The sequence below is a fragment of the Lissotriton vulgaris genome, chromosome 9, assembly GCF_964263255.1.
Source record: "Lissotriton vulgaris chromosome 9, aLisVul1.2, whole genome shotgun sequence".
NCBI lineage: Eukaryota > Metazoa > Chordata > Amphibia > Caudata > Salamandridae > Lissotriton > Lissotriton vulgaris.
In genome coordinates this window covers 889,643,804-889,662,226 of record NC_141697.1, presented here as the reverse complement: position 1 = coordinate 889,662,226, position 18,423 = coordinate 889,643,804, and the positions used below count along the sequence as shown (strand labels likewise).

General features: G+C 44.3%; 1 protein-coding gene across 1 annotated transcript in view; it reads left to right on the top strand.

Moving 5' to 3' along the window:
• The window catches only part of NAPA (NSF attachment protein alpha), a 218,850-nt gene that overhangs the window by 115,677 nt on the left and 84,750 nt on the right, over positions 1-18,423 (top strand). The window contains exons 4-5 of the mRNA XM_086938646.1: positions 10,478-10,524; positions 14,613-14,690. Of these exons, the coding sequence (XP_086794772.1) occupies positions 10,478-10,524; positions 14,613-14,690 (125 nt within the window). The remainder of the gene's footprint in view (positions 1-10,477; positions 10,525-14,612; positions 14,691-18,423) is intronic.

Below are 18,423 nucleotides of genomic sequence, written 5' to 3'. Positions count from 1 at the left end.
AATGATTTTTCACGGTAGAAGCGCTTCACGGGCCGCGAACTGGGCCGCAAACTGGTAGCGAAACGGGAATTCGCCATTTTGTGCTTCGTTAATTAAATTACTAGGTATAAGTGGGTGCGGGAGACGTATCCTAATCCCCTATGTTTCCTGAGGGTGGCTGAGGAGGCTGATATATGTTGATACATCTCTTCCAGCGGCTGTGCGTGAGCTTTTTTTTTTTTTTTTGCTGCGTGACAGTCCGGAGCGGCCGCCATCTTGTCTCTCGGTAGGATCGAAAGAGAAGAAAAGGTGAAAAACTAAGGGGGAATTTAATGAAAGGGGGCAAGGTATCCCCCTCTTGACCCCCTAGGAATGTTGTTGGGGTTATTAAAGGGTCCCGTGGGGAAAATAAAAAAAAATGATTTTTCACGGTAGAAGCGCTTCACGGGCCGCGAACTGGGCCGCAAACTGGTAGCGAAACGGGAATTCGCCATTTTGTGCTTCGTTAATTAAAGTACTAGGTATAAGGGGGTGCGGGAGACGTATCCTAATCCCCTATGTTTCCTGAGGGTGGCTGAGGAGGCTGATATATGTTGATACATCTCTTCCAGCGGCTGCGCCATCTTGCCTTTTTTCCAATGCCACAATTTTGTCGTGCACGGCAGCCATTTTAGATGCCAGGCTGGTCCCAGGCTATCACCTAACCCTGCGGATGTAGTTTATGGCCCCAGCTGTAGAGAATTCAGACATGCCAATCCTCCCGATTCAGGCGTGTGACTACTGATTTCAGTGCTAGTCTCCCGCCTCCCGATTTCTGCAAGCAAAAACCCGGGGGCATATTACGAACAACTAGCGATAATTTTTGTCTCTAACTTGTTTAGAGACAAAAATTATCGCCGTACATCGGCGATTTTTATCGCAGATAAACCTTGCTATTATCGCAGAAAAGTCAGCGATATTCATGTATTATCGAGCAAATGCTCTTAGCCATGTTATCCACCTCCCATTGGATAACATGGCTAAGAACTGCTCAGGGCAGGTGTTAGATTTTGGAGATATTCGCGCTTAGCGCGAATATCTCCAAAAGTTGGTAATAGAAGGTAGCGATGTTAGGGACTGTTTCCAGTCGCTAACATCTTGGCACGCCACTTTGCATGTCATTAGTGATAAGTATCACTGACATGCAAAGCGGGGCCCAAGATGGTCGCTATCTCCTTTTAGCTGTCACTAACTGGTGTTAGCGACAGCTTGGTAATAGGGAGATAATTTTATCTCCGCTTTCAAGGCTTTTAAAGCCAAAAAAGCGGAGATAAACCCCCTTGATAATATGCCCACGATTCCTTGGGGGTTTCAGCTGACAGGGCTTGGTATTGTGTTACATGGTAATTTTTCCAGGAAACGTCAGAGGGTCGATGCAGGGGTTCTAGAAGAGGTGATAAACCATTTAAGCCTCATGAACAAGCGCATGGTCTTTTAAAGATTTGTGAAGTACTCGGAGCGGCGGTGTGTGTGTTTCCTCTTTCAGGAGCGGGCGGGGGGGCACTGCCAGCAACTTGCTAGGTCAGGTAGTGTTCAACACGTGCATCACCCTTTCTCTGCTTGCTATTGCGCTCCATGCTTCGGAAAGGTAAGAAAAAGAACGTGCATTTGAGTTTGAAATGTCCGATCCTGCAGCAGCACACTTCCAAAGCCCACACATGACAATAACCCGATTCAAGGCCCCATTCACCCGTTTTTAAAAAAATAGATAACACTCCAACAAAGTAAGGTTATAAAACTTTATTAACTATTAACTTTAACGAACGGAACAAAAACTAAAAACATTTAAACATTTCTCAACACAAAAAGCAACAATGGTTAGAAGCTGTCTTTTGTGCGAATAGTCCCAAGGCAGCACAACGTGCAGAGTTCTGGACGGCACCCAGGTGATGTCGCCTGGGTGCCGCACTGGTTTAGGGATCCTACAATGCAGCACAGAAAAACAGCGTGGGGCGTCCCGGGTGGTGCGGGGGGAGGCCTCGTCAGTAGCGGTCTGTGTCCAGTGTCACATGGCTGACACAACATGTTGTACGACAGGCACCCAGGTGATGTCCAGTAAACTGCCGCACTGGTTTTGGTATCCTACAATGCTACTCCGAAAATTGGCGTGCGGCGGCCCGGGGGGGGCGTGGGGGAGGCGGCGTGAACAGGCCTCCCCAGGTGGCGGCCATCTAGCGGAGTTGCGCCCGCTCTTGCGGCTACAGCGTCTCGCTCACCATGTTGTTGAGTTGCTCCCACTCTTGCAGTGCAGCGATAGGCGGCTGCCACATGGCTCTTAAAATGGCGGACGGCTCCTCGGTTTTGGGCCTGGTCCACTGAAATGGCCCTGGGACACTTTGGAACTCGGACGCTTGCCTGCTAGGGCTTGGGCTCCATTCTCGAAAAGCGTCCCCTCAGCCGTGAAGATTGTACAAAAGTCTTGGGGGCCCCCGACTCCCGCAGGCTTCCGGTGGGGAGCGGCTGCCATGATTGCTCGCGGAATGACCACGACGGAGCCACGAGATGGTGGTGCTCTCATGCTGACGCCAGCTTCAGTCTGAATGATCCAGAAACAAGGTGGGGCTTTCATCGTTTGGGAAAAAAAAATGTTCTAAACCAATGAAAAGTGTTATTTTTAGGTCATATGACCAAGCCTTCCATCTTTAGGAAACCAAAAGTAAAATGAACCAATGAAAAGTTTTATAAAGAAGTCACATGACCTGTTATGCGGCATAGGGCTACAAAAACCGTAGAAAATCCGTTGGCACGTGAGGCGGCGTCAGTAGCGGACCGATGTGCGAATAGGCCGAAGGCAGCACAACGCGCTGAGATCCGGATGGCACCGAGGTTGTGTCCAGCAAGTTGCTGCACTGGTGTGGCCATCCTACAATGCTGTGCCGAAAGTCGGCGTGGGGTGCCCCGTTGGCTTATGAGGTGATGTCAGTAGTGGACCGATGTGTGAATAGGTCGGAACCAGCACAAGGCGCCAAGATCCGAATGGCAAGTCCTGGATATTGAGTGCCATAGTTGAGAGTTCTGAGCTGTGCTTGTAAGACTATCTGAAGCTTATTTGCACCTGCTGCAGTTTCACTGTTGCCCAAGGTGGTGTCCAGCAAATTGCTGCAGTGGTGTGGCCATCCTACAATGCTGCGCCGAAAGACGGCGTGTCCAGCTGAGTTCCGGTCACTCTTGCGGTACAGTGAGTCGAACGCGCCGAGATCCGGATGGCACCGAGGTTGTGTCCAGCAAGTTGCCGCACTGGTGTGGCCATCCTACAATGCTGCGCCGAAAGACGGCGTGACCAGCTGAGTTCCGGTCACTCTTGCGGTACAGTGACTCGAACGCTCCGAGATCCGGATGGCACCGAGGTGGTGTCCAGCAAGTTGCCGCACTGGTGTGGCCATCCTACAATGCTGCGCCGAAAGTCAGTGTGGGGTGCCCCGTTGGCTTATGAGGTGATGTCAGTAGTGGACCGATGTGTGAATAGGTCGGAAGCAGCACAAGGCGCCCTGCACTGTTGAGCTTTTTTCAATGCCTGTTTTTTGTTGTTTCCCCTCCATCAAAAACAAAAAAAAATATATAAAACTGTGCAAAAATACAAAAAAATGTTTAGAAAAGCAGTGCTTGTAAGACTGTCTGAAGCTCCTTTGCACCTGCTGCAGCTTCACTATTGCCCTGGTGTGGACAAAGATCGCCCATGACTTAGGCTGATTGAGAGTTTGTAGAAAAATGGCTTCAGATTTTCCACATATTACTCTTCAACATTCTTCCTAAATGTAACAATGTGAGACTCACTAGGAGAACGGCTGTTTATCTTTCCTTTCAAAATGCTGCCAACAATATTTTCTGAATGGAAGACACCATCTTGTAGCATAAAGGGCCGAAAGGGGTTCTGGTCTGGCCGATTGTTGGTGAAGACATTTTGACTATATCTTGGACCTGCCCGGCCTCGCCCAAAATGGCGCCGGTATAAATGGGACTCGTAACTCCTTGCCCGCAAATGTATATCTAGAAAATGTTATTGTAAGTGGCCCTGTCTTATTTTAATTACAAAATGTACGTCCACCGATTCCGCAACTGTTAGACACCTTAGTTCTTGCAACCTAATGGCCCGCTCGTTACGTTCCTCTACAGTGTAAATGTCTCCTCATCATATACGATTTCAGTTTGCTCCGTGGCCGGCCCACGTGGTTATAGGCCCGTATTTGTATACTGATATTTTCACAATAAAGGTTTTTAAAACAAAACACCGTAGTAGTATTTACATTGGTAAAGTTTTTACTTTTAGTCACTGTTTTCGAATCAGTAAAAGGCAAGTGAAATAAAGCAGTCCAATTACATGACGGATAAAAGGTATAATATGTAGGAACGCAGTAAAGATAAATGGTCAAGGGCAGTTGTGTTTTTCATTTCTGCAACATAAAGTGATCGATAAGAATCTGATAATCAGGCGTATCGGCGACTAAGACAGCAGGCCGAGTCTCTCTTACTCAACGGCTCCGTCATGGAACGAAGAAACGCCCTTATTCTCGAAAAAGGAATATATTTTACTTGCAGGACAGTTGTAAATTTTCCGGGAAAGTACATTAGCCTGGAATATTATAACATATGTTTGAAAAAAAAATAATGTTCGAAAAAAATAAAAAGCGTAATTTTTAGGTCATATGACCAAGCTTTTCATCATTAAATTAACAAAAGTAAAATGAACCAATGAAAAGTTTTATTAACAAGTCACATGACCTGTTATGCTTACGTTACGCGCTGCGCGCCGCGCCTCGGATCACTTCCGGGTGCGCTAACGCGGCGTGTCATAAAACGCATTACGCGACAACGTAGGTCAAGAATATAGTCTAAATGTCTCCACCAACCAGCGTTCAGAACACAACCCCTTTCAGCAGTCCAAAAAGTTCTGTTAAATGACAACAGAGGGGACAGGCAACAAGAACCATCAGTCAAAGAGGGGAGGGCAAATTCTTCTCTTCCGGGTCATGTTGGGGCGCTACCGGAACTGATCGAATTGGTAGTCTATAGTGTTTCTGGATGTTTCAGACTAAAGCTGGCGTCAGCATGAGACCACTACCATCTCGTAGCTCCGTCGTGGCCATTCCACGAGCAATCATGGCAGCCGCTCCCCACCAGAAGCCTGCGGGAGTCGGAGGCCCCCAAGACTTTTGTAGAATCTTCACGGCTGAGGGGACGCTTTTCGAGAATGGGACCCAAGCCCTATCAGGGAAGCGTCCGAGTTCCAAGGTGTCCCAGGGCCATTTTAGTGGACCAGGCCCAAAACCGAAGAGCCGGCCGCCATTTTGAGAGTCCTGTGGCAGCCGCCTATCGCTGCACCGCAAGAGCGGGAGCAACTTAACAACATGGTGAGCGAGACGCTGTAGTCGCAAGAGCGGGCGGTAAACAGCTGAATGGCGGAAGAGGCACAGTGTAGCAAAAGCGGGCGGAATGGCAACTAAAACGGTAAAGGGGCGCCCCACTACAGCGTGTCTTCAGGTCAAACGGATTGTGGGACAAAGTCCAGAATAGAAGAGTCATCAAAAGGCAAAAAGTTCCGCCGGACCCCGGGAGCCGGCCGCCTATGTCGGGGGCGATCTCAGGCTACACCAGTGCTATAAGACTTGGGGAGGGGGTCGGAGCCAAGCGTCTTCTCCGAGTCCGTGTCATCACACCGCCCCTCGGGGGCCTCCGTCAAGCGGTTTAGGGAGGTACCATATAACATTGTTTTCAAATGCAGTCAGGTCCACAAACGACCCTCACTTACTTTGGAATAGTGAAGCTGCAGTAGGTGGAAATAAGCTTCAGACAGTCTTACAAGCACTGCTTTTGTAAACATTTTTTGTTTTTTTTGTATTTTTGCACAGTTTTATATATTTTTTTTGTTTTTGATGGAGGGGAAACAACAAAGCACAGGCATTGAAAAAGGCTCAAACTCAGAACTCTGAACTATGGCACCCAATATCCAGGACTTTCCATCCGGATCTTGGCGCCTTGTGCTGCTTCCGACCTATTCACACATCGGTCCACTACTGACATCATCTTATAAACCAACGTTATGTAAATAGTTATTTAATAAAATGTTTTACCCTGTTTCTTTGCTGGTGTGTTGTCTATATTTTTAATATTTGCATAGGGTTTGTCGTTATTTTGGGCGGGGTGGGTGACGGAGCCGAGCTGTCTTGCAGCCCTCATGGTGTGGAGCTCAGTTCATCTCACTATTTTCGTATTTCTCATGAAGGGTTGTTTATAATATTTCTATTTTAGCGTGGTCAAAAAGAGATCCAATTAGTGGCCTACTGATTTTGCTCGATTACTTTTATTTTTTTACACGATTTTTCACGATCTGCAAAGACTAAACAGAGTATTGCGACTTTGTGCTTGTTTGTAAATAGAGAATGAACCAAAGAGAATCAATTGAAAAACAGTAAATGCTTGGATAATAATCAATCAAATGGAGAGACAAGCAGGCAGGACGGATTACAACGGGGGTAAAGGCATGCGTTAACTACTCTTCACTATCTGCAAAGAGAGAGTACTACTAAGAGAAAAGAGGGGAGGGGGGCAGCGTTCAAAGCACATCAGCGTGCATAAATACGAAAATGTTTTTATCTATCACGTACTTTACATTTTAAAGCTTTTCATATTTGCTATTAAAAAACCAATGAAATTCACAGAAAAAACCATAGGTTATAGTGGATATATAGTTAGGAATTAGAATTTACAAAACCTTATTTTACTCGCATAAAACCATTGAAATTCCATATATAGTTAGAAGCGCTAACTATATATCGCGCACCCGCAATCCACTGCTGATGATGTCACATATTACATCATTCATGACATGGTCAGTGACATCACTGATGACATCACTGATGACATCTCAAATGACATCACTGATGACATCACTGATGACAACTCAAATGACATCACTGATGACATCTCAAATGACATCACTGATGACATCACTGATGACAACTCAAATGACATCACTGATGACATCTCATTTGTCATCACTGATCACATCACTCATGTGATAATACAATGAACCTCTTCAGACTCTAATATAACCTTACATACACTCAGTATAAACAGACACTCACAGACTGTCACTCATCCATGGAGTTACTCACACACCTAGTCAGTCATGCAAAGAATCAATCACACCTCCATTTCCTCAACTATACAGTTATACACATCTTACTTATTCAAACATATAATAACACATATTTACTCTCTTATATAATCCCTGATACAAGCTCACAGTGATTGATACAGCCACTCACACATTCACTGGCTCTTATGTTCAGTTATTTATATATGTCAACTCTCACATGTATTGTGTTTTACATACGTACTTACTTGCGCATGTAGCAATGAGAAATCCATTCACTCACCAACACACCCATGCACAGTCAACCGCCCATATAGCTGTTTCCACATGCACTCTTGAACTCATACTCCTAGTGAATCAACTGCTTACACATCTATGCACAGAGTCACGCACCTCCCAGCCACCCACACACACACTCAGCCTCCCATTCAAATACTTGGGCAACCAATCAATAACCCATATGGCCACTCTTATAGCTACTGATCAACACATGCAGCAGCTTACACAACAACAAACATACTGATGCACAAATTAAGACAGTTTAGTCACTAACCCATGCACTCAGTGAGACACATTTAATCACTCTTTCATACAGTCAGTCATGCACCTACTAAATTCTTCATCCAGACACTTATACATCCACTCATTCTTCAATATGTAAAACATATTTAAACTTTACAGACACATACAATCACTGGATGTTGTGATCAGTGATGTCATCAGTGATGTCATTTGAGATGTCATCAGTGATGTCATCAGTGATGTCACTGACCATGTCATGAATGATGTAATATGTGACATCATCAGCAGTGGATTGCGGGTGCGCGATATATAGTTAGCGCTTCTAACTATATATGGAATTTCAATGGTTTTATGCGAGTAAAATAAGGTTTTGTAAATTCTAATTCCTAACTATATATCCACTATAACCTATGGTTTTTTCTGTGAATATATATATATATATATATATATATATATATATATATATATATATATATATATATCCTACTGGCGGTCGCCAGTAGGTAGTTATAGTTAGGATTATTTTCAATAGAAAATCTCAACATTTTATTGTGAATAACTTTGGCGCCGGTTGAGGAATCTGCCTGATAATTTCCTCAAATTTGCCTCGCGGCGCCCCGGTCCTTCCCTCAAAGTTTGGGGGGGATTCGTCAAGCGGGGGCCGAGAAAAAAGGGGGGGTCCCAAAATGTGTTTTCCCCATGTTAATTTCCATAGGGCGGTCGACCTCACTTTTAGCCCGAACGGCTGAATGGATTTCCACCAAACTTGGCAAAATTGTAGGGACTGGTAGCCCGATGTGCCTTTGCTATGTCTAAAGATATGTGCTCCAGTGGATTTTGAGTAATTTGGGTTCAAAAACATGCGCGCGGAAAGCAGATTGGCTCTCGGGTGTCTGTAAACATTCCAAACAGTCCGGAGCGGCCGCCATCTTGTGTCTCGGTAGGATCGAGACACAAGAGGTGGCAAAAACAAAGGGGGAATTTACCATAAGGGGGCAGAGTAGACCCCCCCCCCCTGACCCCCTAGGTTTGATGTGGGGGCTATAAAAGGGCCCGCGGGAGAAAAAATAAAAAACATTTTTTTTCCGATTTTCGCGGAGGGAGCGCCCTGTACGCGCAACGGGGAGCGTACCATGGGTAAAACCCAGTGAAACAGTAAAATAATAATTTTAAGTGCTTAGAGGTAGGGTAGCTCTGAATAGAGTTGTTGTGTTGTACACCGTCTCCTCTGTAGATACTCCTCTGTAGATATCTTGCATGTTGTTACATATGTTATTGTGGTATATGGAATCCATTCCATAGTCTGTCAGGAAAGAAGAAATAGATCCTTTAAGCCCTCCCTGAGAAGGCCTAGGGAATGATGGGTAGTCTACCCTGCTCCCTTATGATGTTTTCAAGTATGACATTTTACTCTCTTCTGAATCTACACAAAATTGGCGGTGATATGGTGCATTAGAGACAGACAGTGAGAGAAAGGAGGCATGAGATGAAAAAGAGATGTCAAATACACGTTGGAGATAATATAGTGGAAGAAAGGAAGTAACTATGAGCAAACTTATTATGTAACACAATAAAGTTGCACAGTATACTATATGTCTCGCTTTATATTTTAATTTTGGTACTATTTCATGAATTACATATAATAATGAATAATGTCTCAAACAATTTTTAATTATTAAATATAAATTTATTGTTGTGATTTTTCAAAATTTAAAAGAACTTCTAACATTAGATCATCTGGAATGTCCTCATTTTGATTCAATGTTTCTATTGTTTCAACACTGTCAAATAATTGTTGGTCCAGAGACTGATCCATAAAGTCCAAGTCATCCATATCTTCCTCAGGATTGTTCTCAACAACAACTTCGAAAGAAATATTAATTTTGTCTTGTTTTCCTTCCATTTTTTTGCTGTAAATTGCATAAAAAATAACTAGATCAGTAGAGTTAGGGCACTGTTGGGTTTAAGTTCAGACAGGTACTTTTGAGTTTTTAACAGTGAAGTTATCTTTGGGCAGTGTATGGTTTCAGGCAGGAAGTAGAATTATTAAAAAGTGCATGTGATGAAGCCAAAGTAAATTCATAATTATACCAGAGAAGCCTAACTCAATCCATAACTATAACAGAGAAGTCTATCTCAATCTCTAACTCTTACAGATGTCACTGACCATGTCATGAGTGATGTAATATGTGACGTCATCAGCAGTGCATTGCAGGCGCGCAAGTGATAGTGAGTCCAACTAACTGTAACGTGGGAATTTCAATGGTTTTATGTCAGTAAAATTTCCAGCTAACTATAACTGGTGTGAAACCTATGGTTTTTTCAGTGAATATATATATATATATATATATATATATATATATATATATATATATATATATATATATATATATATTTATTCTGTCTTGATGTATCATACTCGCCGGTCAGTCCACAAACGATGAGTGTGCTGCAGTTTACCTTTGTTTTAAGCTTAGTAGAACATTTGCACTCCATTGGTGGGCAATGATATACATATCAGCAACATCTCTGCATAGGCTTTTACATCTTTGGAGCTATTTCTGCCTCTACACATTTCTCGTAGAATGTATTGTGCTTACCCAATTGAGGCATTTTGGGGTCCTTCCCTTCAGAATGAGCTTATTTAATGTGCTGAAAATAATTCATCCAGCTTCTATTACTTCAGAACAAGAACCTTAAATTCTTTTCGCATTCTACAGGTGCATAGAAAAATTCTATTTTAAAATATTCTTTCATTGAAATATAGACCACATTTTTTTAAATTGTTGTTTCCAAGATATCCTTTGCTTGTCTAACTTTGTATAATTGTTCTTTTATTTACAGAGGCCATCAACTGCCTAATCCGAGCCATTGAGATCTACACAGACATGGTGAGTAGATGTGTGTGGAGCAGTCTTTTGGTGTTTCTATTTGTAAATTGAAAGACCTAGAAAACCTCCTAGTCAAGCTCTGAGATTATCACATACATTCACTGTGTTATAACCAAGTTCATTAACTGTGACTCGGAAGCATGGTGGGATAGTGACCATGTCCTGAATCACAGTGGAGTTTAGTGGAAAGTGTCCATTTACACACTTTTAATTGTGCAATAATTCTCACAGTATAATTCTCAATACAGACAAAACGACAGCCAGGAATGCTAGATAATATTAGTGGCATATGCCTTGAAGGGTTTTCATTGGTATTAGACGTCCCTTCGTCACTATAATTGGGCTCACTCTAAATTGGAACTGAAGGATGCTGGAGTTTTTTTTTTTAAAGTATAGAACATCTGGTTTACACACTCAGTAATATAATAGTAATATTCAGGAATATTAGTCATTCCGGCTGCCAGTGAGTGCATCTCCTAGCAATGTGTTTCCCCACAAAATGTGAGGAAAATTGGTGACCCACAACAGACTTTAATGCCAAGGAGACCTTTGTTGATCTTGATTATAAGGGACGATTGTGGTAGATTAGATGCAGAATTGAATCATCTTCAAAATACATACTGCAACACTTTTAGCTGTCATACTATTGGCTCCTCGCTGTAGTTGGCATACCTGCTTATAGCGTCAGTAGCTGGATGCTAATGGAAGAACACTTCTTCCTTCGAAGCTGAATGGGATAGGGTTCCAGCACTGACAGAACTTCTGAGAGAATCCTGCGGCTACAGAGAGGCTGCAGGCTTCTCGTTATTTACTTTAACCTACAGCAATGGAACTGAGCATGGCCTCTTGGTCAATATTAAGATGATGAGCTTAACAAGCTTCCTGGCACTGAAGCATGAATCCACTGATCTGTCTTCCGACAATGTGGAGTGCTTATTCAAAACCTTTACTTTATAGTGTACATTTTTTACTTCACTTGGAATTGTGGAAACTCTTTCTTTCTCTAGCCCCCAGTGTAATGCTTTGCCCTATCAATGTGTAAGACTGTTTGTAGTGGTGCTCTTATGGCCCATGTTGTCCTGCTTTAGTATAGGACAACGTGTGCCTGAAAAAAATGGTATTGAAAGTTTTATCTTCCGGTCCCGGTTCTGCTGTTTTAGGGCCCAGGAGCTGGTGCACAATGGAAGTTTCTTGGAGATGCCAAATGGTGTGTTTTTTTACCTGTCAAATATTTTCCATCTGTCATTCATTGTGTGTTTTTCCTCCCTTTTTAGGTCTCGCCTGTCGATGCGCATGCGCATCGAGCAAGCGAGACTATTGCGAGTTATCCACTCTTTATCCACACTGCAAGGAATCGTGGCGATTCCTTGCAGTGCCCGTGACTTTTAAGGTCAATGCGCATGCGCATTGAGCTTATGCGCATGCGCATTGACCTTAAAAGCGCGTGCGCGTGCACGTCCGTCTCCTAACAACACACACACACCCTCTCCCCCGCTCCGCCCCCTCCCGCCGTGTCGCATTTCTCCTCCCCCTCCCCTCTCTTCCTTCCGTCTAACGCCGTGTCGCACCTCTCCCCTCTCCGCCCCCTCCCCGCTCCGCCCCCTCCCCTTCCCTCCGTGTCGCATTTCTCCTCCCCCCTCCCCTCTCTTCCGTCCGTCCGTCTTGTTTAATTAAGCCTGTCGTCTTTTGGAATGAGAGTCCATTGGTTTGAGGTGAGCTTCGGCCTGGCATTTAAAAAAATAGTTAATCGTTCAACTCTCTCTTGCGATGGATTCATGGAAGTTCGGGGCAAAGAAATTTGAAAAATCTCTTAAAGGCAGTAATGAATGAGCTTGCCTGTTTATTTAACCAACTCACTTGTTAATATAGGTAACGAGGAAAATCAGTTTTTTGTTCAGTCCTATGTATGAGCTAAGATCTGATTAGACACTGATGGGGGTGCAGAGCGATTGGTTCAGACTATGCATAGAGGCAAAAGAAAAGGTACTGCATATTCTCTACATGTGCTCAAAACTATGAAAGCAGCGGAAACCGCCGCTAAAACCTGGGATTGAGAAACGCAGCATAAGTACCCCCGCTCCGCCCCCTCCCCTTCCCTCCGTGTCGCATTTCTCCTCCCCCCTCCCCTCTCTTCCGTCCGTCCGTCCGTCTTGTTTAATTAAGCCTGTCGTCTTTTGGAATGAGAGTCCATTGGTTTGAGGTGAGCTTCGGCCTGGCATTTAAAAAAATAGTTAATCGTTCAACTCTCTCTTGCGATGGATTCATGGAAGTTCGGGGCAAAGAAATTTGAAAAATCTCTTAAAGGCAGTAATGAATGAGCTTGCCTGTTTATTTAACCAACTCACTTGTTAATATAGGTAACGAGGAAAATCAGTTTTTTGTTCAGTCCTATGTATGAGCTAAGATCTGATTAGACACTGATGGGGGTGCAGAGCGATTGGTTCAGACTATGCATAGAGGCAAAAGAAAAGGTACTGCATATTCTCTACATGTGCTCAAAACTATGAAAGCAGCGGAAACCGCCGCTAAAACCTGGGATTGAGAAACGCAGCATAAGTACTTCCAACAAAGCCATACACTTCGCTTTCCATGGTGAAAACCTGATGGTAGGCAGAATCGTAAAATCCATGGATATCGTTTTCAAATTGTTTATTTCTTTCCTGTTGATGTTTATTTAAGATTTATTGATGCTGTCTGATTCATTTAATTTTTTTAAAAATTTTTGTTTATTGACTTTTCACATGAACATGCAATTGACAGTACTGCATCAGTATCAGAGTGACGTCTGCCAAAGTTTTCGTATGTATAAACTTAGAGTAAAACTTTAACCCAAAATTAAAATCCTTACCTAAAATGAAAGTGCTCTTTAGAATGCATACACATTCAAAAGTAGAAAGTGAGCAAAGGAAATGTAGTCCTTTTCACCATTTTCAGTCGTGATAGAACGTGCTCTACCTGGGAACTGAGGCTCATCATCTGTAAAAGTCATTGTCTGCACTGTGGTCTATCTTGTAACACATTTACCCCTCCCCCAGTGGGAGTGCTTTGTCCCCAGTGCCACACACTCCCTTCTCGAGAGAGGCCCAGGGACATTATTACTTTGTACTGAGGAGTGCAGTGTGCGAACCAATCACTCAAGGCTGCCTGACGGTTTTCAACTTCCTTACATTAGGCCTGTACAAATTTATGCCAGCCATTGTACCCTCAACCCCTCACTCACCCTCACTCTCACTCCTCACTCCCCCTCACCCTCACTCACCCTCAACCCCTCACCCTCACTCACCCTCAACCCCTCACCCCCTCACTCACCCTCACCCTCACTCACCCTCAACCCCTCACCCTCACTCTCACTCACCCTCCCTCACCCTCAACCCCTCACCCTCACTCACTCACCCTCAACCCCTCACCCTCAACCCCTCACCCTCAACCCCTCACCCTCAACCCCTCACCCTCACTCACCCTCAACCCCTCACCCTCACTCACCCTCAACCCCTCACCCTCAATCCCTCACCCTCACCCACACTCACCCACACTCACCCCCACTCACCCCCACTCACACTCACCCACCCTCACCCACCCTCACCCACCCTCACTCACCCTCACCCTCACTCACCCTCACCCTCACTCACCCTCACTCACCCTCACTCTCACCCTCACTCACCCTCACTCACCCTCAACCCCTCACCCACCCTCAACCTCACTCACCCTCAACCCCTCACCCTCAACCCCTCACTCACCCTCACTCACCCTCACCCTCAACCCCTCAGCCTCACCCTCACTCACCCTCAACCCTCACCCTCACTCACCCTCACTCACCCTCAACCTCATGCTAAAGATTTACAAAAAAACCCATAAACAATTCTAAAAGCACTAACTCTAATGCTGCGAGACCTATTGCATTTCTAATGCTTGTTGGTTTTCTTTTAAGGTCTTGCTTTTGTGATTCTTCTTTATCCCAGGACACAATCCTCTGGTGCCTGGATCCATTGTTTTTAGCCTCGGCTGATTGAGTAGTGCTCCACTGAGAACTGCATGAGTAGTGCTCCACTGAACTGCATCGCAGTCACTTTCTGTTCTTCAACCTACAGGGTCGGTTCACAATTGCAGCCAAGCACCACATCACGATAGCCGAGATCTATGAGACTGAGTTGGTGGATATTGAGAAGGTGAGTATGTTTGAAATCTAGTCTCACTGCAGCAGGGTATCTGTCTAATTGCTTGCCTCCTGAGAAGATGAAATCTGAAAGAAATGTTAACAATTTTTATTGGATGTGGCCTCTAGGATCACACAATAGCCTCCGAACGCCTGTACCTGCTTCGTCCACTCTGTCAATTGTACAAAAAACAGCCAGACCCCGAAGCTTCCTCTTCAAACACACCTGCATTGATCTGGTGCCTATAATTGCAGTCTTTGAACTTTGTCATTTCAGGATAGTGCTTTCTAGATCAGAACACACCTGCAGTAGTCCATGGTGGCATTTCCAAGCTTAACTAACCTCCATAGGCTGGCCTTCCTTAATACTAGCAACAAAGGTTGTAAACATTTCAACGACTATAGATTATATATTCTCCAAATTGCTGTGCAACACTGGCTCTCAGGGTGAGCAGGTATCCAGATATAGTACATTAGCCTAATATTCACATGACTGCACTGCACCACTAAAGGGCGCTGCACAGTAACCCCATCACTCCCTAAGAAACACACTAAGAAACCTGGGGTTCTTACTTGACAAAAACTTACAAATGGAGTCACAGGCCAACAGGACAGCCAGCATATGCTTCGGTCTCCTACGGATGCTGCGTCGACTCCTCCCGATCCTACCAGATGACAAGCACTCACTGGTGGTGAGAAGCATTGTGCTGAGCAGGCTGGACTATTGCAACTCTCTATATCTGGGGGCTCCTCAGTTTGTTATCGAGAGGTTGCAGAGAGTCCAGTCTGCAGCGGCCAAGCTGGCTCTAAAGAGGAATCGCAGTGCTTCATCAACCCAAGCTTTACGGGACCTGCACTGGTTGCCGGTCAAAGAGGGGGTACTGTTTAAGTCTTTGTGCCTGGTATTTAAAGCGACACACGCCCTAGGCCCAGTCCCACTGCAAGAATGTTTCTCATGGTACCGGCCACAGAGACAGCTACGCTTGGCGGGAGCTGGCCTGCTGGAAGTCCCAAGATTCAAGCGGTCCAGGATGGGGGGCAGGGCCTTCCGGGTGGTCGCGGCGCGCCTGTGGAATGAACTTCCTTTGAGTATCGGACTGAGTGAGTCCCTCTTGAGATTCTGAGGCAGCTTGAAAACCTGGCTCTTCCCGACCTGCTAGTGTATCTTCGTGCTCACCTCTTTGTTCATCTGAGGTTGACGGTCTAAAATCTAAAGCGCCAGGATACCCGCAGGGTGACAGCATGCGCTATATAAAAACCATATACAATACAATACAATACTCCCTGAAGATCAAACTGCTCACCAACGTCCTTAAATTACTTTTTTCCAAAACCAAATTCTCATAAGGAGACCAGCTTTTCTACCTATGAGAAAAGTGGATTATTAGCTGGGGTGGTTGTGAGATGTCAGCTAGTTAGTAATAATTTCACAAGTCCATATGGGGTCTTGTCGAGGTTCTTTAAATCAAACCTTAACTAAGTCCTGGGTAGCTGTGGCACAGAGCAGTCAGGCCTAACTCAAAGGAAAAAAAGTGTAAAATGTTTACCAGTTCTAAAACAGAAAAACAAGTAAAAAACACAACGTAATATAATTAGATGGTGTATATTTTGATCTTTAAATAGACACCAAAATGATAAATGTATTATCTTTGCAAGATTTTAAGAACCCACTGCTTTTCAGTCTTAGCGGTAGTCTGTGAGGTTAGAACATAATGGTAAGGGGCAAAGTCTAAACTTGAGGCTGACCGCGATGAAGTCTGGGTCAGGAGCAGAGCCGGGTTGGTTCCACTCAAAATTTTGTCTTCACACTTAGTATCTTTTCGGCAGCTTTTTCTCATCGACTGTGAGGTTGGCAAGGTAATCTGCAGCGTGAAGCTGGTGTTGGTCACTGTCGATGGACAGGCAAATTCCAGCTGTCTGAAGTCTTGGTGCAGGCTTTCAAGGTTACCAAACAACCGGCAATATCTGTAGTATGAGCCTCATAATCTGGGCCCAGTAACAGTTCTCTAGTCCCTTCAGCTTGCAAGTTGCAGTTGTTGGGAGAAATTGAGTACACTCTAGCACCAGCCAAGGGTCCAGGACCTGGAAGGCACCTCTTAGGGGCTAGGACTAAGTCTCATAGGTTACACCAAGGGAGTCCAGGGCAGGTCCAGTAGGTACAGGTTAGCTGGGTACTTTGAACATGCAGGCTGGTGACTTTCTAAAGTCATTTTTATATTAAGTTACTTTAAATCCGGTCTGGTTTAATGTAATGATTAATTTGATACCATACAGCACTCCAAATGGAATTTGGCACTTACTGTGTGTGCTAGCATGCCTCCATGTTAGCCAATGGGACCACGAGCCTTGATACAGGGAAAACAACAGTTTCAAGTTTTCACTATTGGGACATGTCAAGCATAAAGGAAGCATGTCCTTCTCTGTAATATTTAATACCCTGCCTTGTGGGCCACTAAGGCCTTCTCTATGGGTTACTTACAAATATTAAAAAGGAGGGTTTTTATTCAGCACAAGTGTTTATTTTACCATGCCTCGTAGGCAGTTTAAAACTACTCTACTAGGCAGACCTAGAGCCATGTTTTCACCTGGTCACTGTAGTGGTTCCACAAGAAGTGCTGCAGTCAACTAATGACCTTTAACTTACTAATGTACCCTATACTTGTGACGTATAGGTAAGTTAAATATACCAACCTGGGATTAGGCAATGCCACATAAACATTTGAGGAATTGGAGCACATTCACTGAGGGCTGGTCTGCGTTCAGTCCAAACATTTGGGGGTGGTGGTGGTGTTCATTCGAAAAGAGCCACGTTCTTGCACTTCCCAAACTGCTAAACTATTCTTAAACATCCTCTCAAAATATCAATGCTACCCCTGCTTCGTTCCATAGAAAAAACAAAGCAGTCACCCGGAATGATACATCATGCTAAACTCTGCAAACACGGGCAATTCTTTTCTTTCGTTTGGACACTACAGATTCCCAGTGAAGCAAAAGGTTACTCTTTTTTTTTTCTCCTTTCATTTTGTATGCACATCCTATCTTGTAAGAAGCACATTTCCGGACTAGAAACTGAAGCATAGGAAGAAAATGCCCTCCTTAAAATTCCCCTTTATCAGTGGCTGGATCAGCAGCAGAACCTTTAGAATTAACTTAGAGGCTCCAAACATAGTGTCTTAACTCCAAGACTTTACCTCTGCCAGCAGGCTCCTTCCTGACGTTGGTCAGCCTCATCTGAATGTCTGACATTGAAAGCCCCGCCATCTGCTTCACTTTGTGCGTTGATGCCGACACATACTATGGAGCAATCTTCGACTCCTTTTTAAGAAAATATGGGGTCGTTTTCTGTTAAGATTTCCACGACGGTTGTCCTGGATTAAGAGCCTTACTCTTCTAATGGTAGATAAAGGTGATTCACTTTGTTCTTTTTCAGGCTCTAGAGAAGTTCCATTGTTTGCTAAATGATTTCGCCACTTCTGATGTAGTTACTCCTAATCAGCTCTTTGCAGTTCCTTCTAAGGACTGAGGTGGGTTTGAGAATGGCAGCTGAGGTCCTGGAATTGCCTCTAATATTTGTAAAGATTACGACCAACATTTTCCACCAACTTCCTGTTTGCTCAGTGTTACAAACCTTTTTACATTTTAATGAGATATTGTTGGATTCAGTTAAGTTTGTTAGAAGTAGACCAACTTCTGCTCAGACCGTCCACTGTGAGGTGCTTTTTTATCACTAACTGGCCCCAGGTGAG